The sequence below is a fragment of the Arachis ipaensis genome, chromosome B04 (assembly GCF_000816755.2).
Source record: "Arachis ipaensis cultivar K30076 chromosome B04, Araip1.1, whole genome shotgun sequence".
NCBI classification, from domain to species: Eukaryota; Viridiplantae; Streptophyta; class Magnoliopsida; order Fabales; family Fabaceae; genus Arachis; species Arachis ipaensis.
In genome coordinates this window covers 6,167,280-6,175,055 of record NC_029788.2, presented here as the reverse complement: position 1 = coordinate 6,175,055, position 7,776 = coordinate 6,167,280, and the positions used below count along the sequence as shown (strand labels likewise).

General features: G+C 33.9%; 1 protein-coding gene across 1 annotated transcript; it reads left to right on the top strand.

The window, feature by feature from the left end:
* On the top strand, positions 4,301–6,501 carry LOC107638640 (probable WRKY transcription factor 31; the record flags this gene model as incomplete). Its single annotated transcript, XM_016341995.2, is given in 5 exon segments — positions 4,301–4,504; positions 4,596–4,703; positions 4,791–5,162; positions 5,253–5,366; positions 5,453–6,501. Coding segments are annotated over 5 exon segments (1,536 nt in total), but the record flags the coding sequence as incomplete, so codon positions are not given.

Genomic DNA, 7,776 nt, shown 5'->3' with positions numbered 1-7,776 from the left:
CCTTCTCCTTTCTCTATCTCTCTCCTCCACAAACTAGCTCCCGCAACCCTCCACCAGCGTCGGCCACCACCAACAACGTTCAAAGACTACGTAGACTCATTGTGTCGCGTTGATCGCTTTATCGTCGCCGTTTCGTCGCTCCCACCACTGCTGCTATCGTTGTCACCGCTGCTCTCTGTGTTGCCCGAGCTTCCTCCTTCCTCCCTCTAGGAATGTTGTCCTTCTCTTTATTCCTACTATCTTTTTAATTTATTTAAAAATTACCATAATGCAGCCCTATCGGTTGATCATTGTCGTCGCTACTTCGTCCGTGCTACCACCACGCTAGAAAAGTCATCTGTATCGCCACTGTCTCCAAGTAACTCACCAATTAGTTTTGGATAGTTAAACCCTAAACCCTAATTTATTTCATTTTAATTTATTATGTATTAGAAAATTTACAACTTAGATGTTCGTATTAGAAATTTAATTGTTTTTTATATTTAATTCACTATTAGTTTAAATTTAGGGTTTTTTAATTCTATTTTGATTTAGATTTTTTTTTAATTTCTATTTTGATGATTCTATGTTTAAAATTTTGTTTATGATTTTGATTTTGAATTTCGTTTTGATGTTTTTGTGTTTATTATTCTAATTCCTGTTTATTGTTCTGATTTCTGTTTATTATTTTGCAAGTGTAAGATCCCTAATAATGATGTATTGATAGTGTAAAACATTTTGCACAGTTGTATAATTATATTTGTTTTTTTTATGACTATTCACATCGTCAATAAAAAAGTAATTATTTTTATTGATGTGACATTATATAATTAGATATACATGTAAAATTATTTTATACCATTATATAATAGAAAAATATAACCTTAACAATACTTAATTTTAAAATATTGTCAAAGTTATATATAACTACTATAATCACTCTAATGATCATCATCGTAGACTTCACCGGGTATTAAAAAAAAAAACAAAAGCTAAAACGCATCAAATGTAAGTTGATCACTAGGTTAAGCGAAAAACACACTTATTTAGATAGGAATTAGATCTAGATGGAGGAAAATAATAATTAATACGTTGTATATATATGAATTAATCAACTTGTATACCATAGATGGTTATGACGATAGTTGAAGAAATTTCACGTGATATGAAATTTTCAGCAATGTAATCGCCAATTGGAACCGCTGTTAAGTCCATTATTTACCCGGTGCCAATCCTCTTTTCCTTAGATATTTAATTAAATTATTATTTAGTCATTATTAATTATTAATTATTAAATTTACATAAAATTAACTATGCTTGAATTTTATTTCTTAAAAAACTTAATTGATCAAAATTACGCAAGGGATTCTAACACGATTGATCCCAAAATCCCTAAAACCACTAATAATCACAATGTAAATAAAAAAACAAATGTACTCCCATAAAAAATAAAATAAAAAATTAATTAATATCTATTTTTAGGATACATATTAATAAAAAAGATTATAAAAATATTTAAAATTTAGTTTTAAATTTAATTATTATGTATTTATTAAAATCGAATATTTAAAATATTCTGCTGATAACAATTTTAATTTTTATTCTTAAAAAATAGTTGTTAACTAAATCCATATAGAGCAATCGCATATATAAGAGCTGGCTGAGTGTAGTAGCTACCGATCCCCATCCAAATAATCTTACTTGAACAAATTGCTATGTTTTTATTTTATATGCAAAATTTTGAAAGGAATATACCCTTTTTAATTTGTTGTGTCAAGAAGCTAAGGCAAACGAAAAATTGGCATATGATTATTCATCATTGTGAGGCCGTGGTAGTTGGCAGAAGACTCTCACAAATTACCCCATAGACCCGTTGGCAAAGACAGCGACCAGTTTTCTGACCAAAAATATTTATATAATATTAGAAAGTCATAGAATAATAATCAGAGATTTACGAGTATGCTTTACTATTGGTTCTTTTGAAATAGTGACAGAAATTTCATTTTATGTAGTTATTAGTCTAATATATAAGATCATTTTTTTATATATATTTAAATAGGTCCTCGAAGAATTTTGTATGAGACGTTTGTCTTCCAAAAATATTATTACATTGAAATTTTTAAATTTTACAAAAATAAAATAAATAATTTTTTTTAGTCAAATTTATTATTTTTATTTAGACAAATAAATTTTTAAAAATATAATAAAATAACTTATATATCTTATTTTTGTAAAATTTAAGAATATCTATATAATAAAAGAAAAAATCTAGAGACCAACAACTTTATTAAATTTTGGTCAGCATGTAATCAGCAAAAGAAAAATGAGTAATTCTTAGTCATTAGATAAAATCTCACACCATTAAAATCATCATTGATGACTACTTAATGACTATAAATCACAAAAGTTGCTAACCCCTAGCTTTCCTCGTAATAATTTTTTTTAAGGACCAACATCCAATGTAAAATTTGTTAGAAACTTATTTGGGTATATGCTCATAAATTTATTAGTTTTAGTAAATATTTGATCAATTTAAAATCTTAAATATTAAATATAAATTCTTAATTCAAAATTACAAATCTTAATAGTATAAAAAATAAAATATTTGATCTAAAATATTAACTAAAATTAACCAAAAATATTGATCTCCCTAATAATAAATTAGTAATGTCATGAGATCATAAGAATAATGTGGAAGCAAGGAGTGATTTAAAGGAGAAAATAGCAGTAATAAGAAACTGTGAGCAGGTGAAAGGGCCCCACAAAATAAAGGGTCAAGTCAACAAGGTTCCCGGGAGAAGCGTGGATCTAAATTGAATAGATGAAAAGTAGTGGGGCCCATGCAGAGACTAAGTTACTTGGCCACCCAGTCTTCGGTCATCCCACGCACCACCCACATGATCGTGATCATTCACAAGACACACACACCCATGGCCGTCAAATTCGTTGACTTGTCTTTCTTTTTAGCTTTCTTCTCTTCAGTCTCTCTTCTTTTCTTGACTTTGTATTTTGTGTCTCTTTAATATTATATAAAAAAAAAAGCACAAATTAAAGTTGTATATGCCCATCATATTTTGTAGGACTATTAAACACACTATTTGTAGTAATTCACACTGTTACATGATGCATCATTTGCTGAATTTTTGTATTATTAAATAATTATAAAAGATCACTCTAATAATTATGCATAAGTCAAAAGAATATTATTTTTACTAAAGATAACACAAACATCATTATCTAAACTGCATCTATACTTCTGAGTAAGATATAAATGGATGGTAATTAAAGTGAAGAGAGGAAGGTAATTAAGAGGGGCCGGGGGAGGGTGGGAAAGGGTTCATTTGATCACGTGGATATGGGCGTGTGATACCGGGGGCGGTGGCAGCTGCATATCTTTCTTCCATTATGAAATGAGTTAAGTTAGTCAAACCCTTTCTTCACGAAACATAGACGAAACATCCCCCACGTCTATGCTTCTCCATCCCTTTTTCTTTTCGTTCAGAAAATAAAAAAGAAAATGGAAAAAAGCACTGTATACTGTATATTCCAACTAAATTGTGGTCATGGTCGGGTGCCCATTTTTATCATTTCATTTCCTTTCCCTCATTGACCGGAAATTCATTGCCTCAAAATGCAATAACCCCTGCTACGATACTGTTTTTATTTCTTACTAATAAATTTAGCAAAATCCAAACAAATAGCTAGGTGTTTCAATGAAGAAGTGTGTGTCTGCATTGGGTTAGTTAATCTATCAAGTAAACATTATTTGACCTTAATTTTATTTACTAATATTGATTTATATTTGGAAATATAGCGAGATACATTATAATCCCTAGACTTTATTTTATGTATATGATAAATAAATACTAATTAACAATTGCATGGATAGGGTAATACAGTAATGATAGAGAAAAACGGTGGGCGTAATTGTAATTTGAGTAGGTGGATACGGACATTTTCCACGGTGACGCACCATCTGACGCAACATGTTGGGATTGGGAAAAAGATGAATCAAATCCCATAGAAATAGAATTCTCAATTTCTCACTTGGTTTACGCTCCCCAACCCTTGCCCTTTTCTTTTATATACCCCATCCCATAGCACTGGGAAAAGACTTCACACACTTTACAAAAATCTCTCTCTCTCTAATCTCAACTCTCAACTCAACCTTCTCTTTCAATTCTATATCTCTCTGTCTTTCTATTCTTATTATAATTATATGGACAAGGGATGGGGTCTCACCCTTGAAACTTGTTCCTCTCCAACCATCCCATTCTTTCATTCTTCTTCCGCTGCTGCTTCTTCTTCTTCTTCACATAAGATGTTTCCGCTGTTGGGATTCCCCGTCAACCTTACTCGCCCCGCCGATGATCATAACAACGATGACAGTAACCGCAAGGTGGTTGTTGACTTCTTCTCCGATAACAGGAACAAGGCACAAGAGCAGCAGCATGTTAAGCCCAACATATCCGTCAAGCAGGAGATTCCCCACCATGATGATATACCTTCTTCCACCAAAGTTTATGTAATTAATTAATTAACATAGTTTTTTCCCATTTAATTAAGATCATTAATTATGTGGTAATAACAATTGTGTGTTAATTATATGATCTCAGACGGGTTTGCAACTGCTTACTGCCAACACTGGAAGCGATGAATCTACGGTGGATGATGGTGGAGTATCATCATCAGATGGTGAAGATAAGAAAGCCAAGGCAATTGAGGTACGTACCTGTTGCTACTAATTAGTAATTAGCAAGATAATTGATAATTGTGAATTGAGAATGATATTTGATTATGATGATGATCAGCTAGCGATGTTGCAAGTGGAGCTTGAAATGCAACAACAGCAACAAGAACAAGTAGATGATGAGGTTGTTGAGGGAAAAGTAGTAGTGGGAGGGGAAGCCAGACAGTTGCTTGATGTAGGAAACGATAATCAAGCATCAGATTCTTCTTCTGATGAAAGAACACGATCCAGCACACCTCACGCCCAAGTTGGAATCAGGAATAATAGCAATGGAAAGAACGAGAGGGAAGACAGTCCAGATTCACAATCACAAGCTTGGGGTCCCGCTCCCAACAAGCTCCAAAAACCCAACCCCACCATGGACCAATCCTCTTCTGAAGCCACCATGAGAAAAGCCCGTGTCTCAGTCCGTGCTCGCTCAGAAGCTCCCATGGTATCTCTCTCTCTATCTCTCTTCTTCATATGGATCAACCAATTAACTAACTTATCAGACTCAACTTAATTAATCTCTGTATAATTTCAGATCAGTGATGGATGCCAGTGGAGAAAATATGGACAAAAAATGGCAAAGGGAAATCCATGTCCTCGAGCTTATTACAGATGCACTATGGCAGTTGGTTGCCCAGTTCGCAAACAAGTCAGTTCCTAATTAACATAATCAATCCATTAATTACGAGTTCATTATTCCCCATAATGTAATTAACAATAATCTTCCCCATATAGGTTCAACGTTGTGCTGAGGACAGAACTATTTTGGTAACTACATATGAAGGAACACACAGCCATCCGCTACCACCGGCAGCCATGGCTATGGCATCAACCACCACAGCAGCTGCCACCATGTTACTGTCAGGTTCCATGTCAAGTGCAGATGGAATCATGAACCCAAACCTCCTAGCAAGAGCTATTTTTCCATCGTGCTCTACTTCTTCTACTTCTTCAAGCATGGCAACACTCTCAGCTTCGGCACCATTCCCAACTGTCACATTGGACCTCACACAAAACCCATCATCATCAAATAATACTAATAATACTTCCACTCCTCCAATCAGGCATCATCATCCTCTTAATGCTGTCCCTTTGTTCCAGCTACCCAATTTCCAAGGCCACCCCCAGAACTTTGGGAATCAAGCCTTATATAATCAATCAAAATTCTCCGGTCTTCAATTGTCTCAACAAGTTGCTGCCTCTTCTCAATTGGGAATCCAAGCTTCAAGGCCACCTTTGCACCACAACCAACCACAACAACAGCCGCCATCCCTGGCTGATTCCGTCACCGCAGCCATCACCACCGATCCTAACTTCACTGCCGCTATCGCAGCCGCCATCTCCTCCATCATCGGAGGTAACAATAATAATAATCAACCAAACAGCACTGGAGACGGTAACAACAACAACAACAGCGGCAGCAATCCTAGTATGAGCAACAGGACAACAATTAGCAGCTTTTCGGGGAATTAAATTAAACTAAATCCCTTTGTGTTCTTTGGTTCTTTTTGTTAATTACTGTATAATTTTCTCTTTTTATGTACATGGGGAAAGGGGAAATGAAGTTATAAATTTATGTTCATATACTTTTTTGTCCATGTATTAGGGACGGATTAGCTAGGTGTATCATCATGGGCTGGGGAGATAAGGAAAAAAAAAGCTTCATTCTTTTGTTTTATCTTTCAACTTTGAATAATTTTGTATTATATTCAAAATATTCAGAGTAAATAGATATAAGACTCGAAACGAAAAAAAAAAAAAGAATATGTATTATCTTTCTTTTATTTATTAGTTTATTTAATTTTGCTTCGTTAGTGTCATCTTCCTCTAGCTCTTTTCTTATATCGGCCTTGATCCTTGGTGACAAATATGGAAAACAACTTAGATGTGACCGATTGCCTAAACAACAAAAAAGAAAGGAATTTTTTTTTAAAAAAAAGGGGAGAAGATGGTCAGATACAGCTTGAGCTAGCGAATGAAAAATGCGCGTTTGCAAATAAAATTGGGAATTTTCTAATAATTAGGTCAATTAATACGGCCACTGCTATTTGATATTGACACGTAATTGAGTGGTAGGAAGTAGTAATCCAAAGGTGGACTTAGCTAAGGGTAGGGTAGCTAGGGAGAAGGCTAGTGAGTTTCTTAGCAGCTTCGTGTGTTCTTGGGATACGTACTTGTAGTTTAGTAGTAATTAAGGGAGTGATTAGTACCAATATTAGTTGTATTAATTAAGTTAAGAATAAGGTCAACTTAATTAGGGGGTGGTGGATTTTGATTGGAGAAAGAAGGATACAAAATTTGACTTATGGTGCGGAGAAGGCGTCGCGTTCACGTTAGTGGCCACACTTTTAAAATGAGATTGGACCAATCGTGGGAGGGTATTTAGGAAGACATGTTACCTTGGGGTGCATGCAAAGGGTCGCACCGTACCTCATCCACCGTACAAATGGGTCTTCATTGGCGCTTTCTTTTGACTCTATCCAAAACCAAATATACTATAGGCCATTGGGCCAAGTGGGAAGGAAACATTCAATTATTTAAAGGTCATGTTCCTTGTGAATAAGGGGGCATAGAAACACACTCATTTTGGACAAGGCATACATGTAACGGATTGGATTTTAGTAAGTTTATGATGAAAATCATACTCAAATTAGTCCGATTTTATCCGTCGATTTTCGAATCAAATTGGGTACGTAGTGCCTTAGTGGGATCTATATTATGATTTATTTATTCCGAAGGGAAAAAAAAATACAAGTATTTATGGTGAATCGGCAAATTGTGCTACTATATTTTTTTATTAAATAAATATATCCTTTATGAACAAAAAAGATTGATGTATCTAGATAAATGTTTTGTTCAAAAACATCTTTTAATGAACTTAGAAAGTAAATATGTTTTTTTTTTCAACTGACATTATAGATATATATTTTTTACTTTACTTACATTAGATACTTAAATTTATTACACTTTAGTGATAAACTCTTAAAACTATATCAGTGCTCTTGGGCACAAATTAGATACATCCTTGCAATAAAATCAGATAGCAGCATTACAAGCAT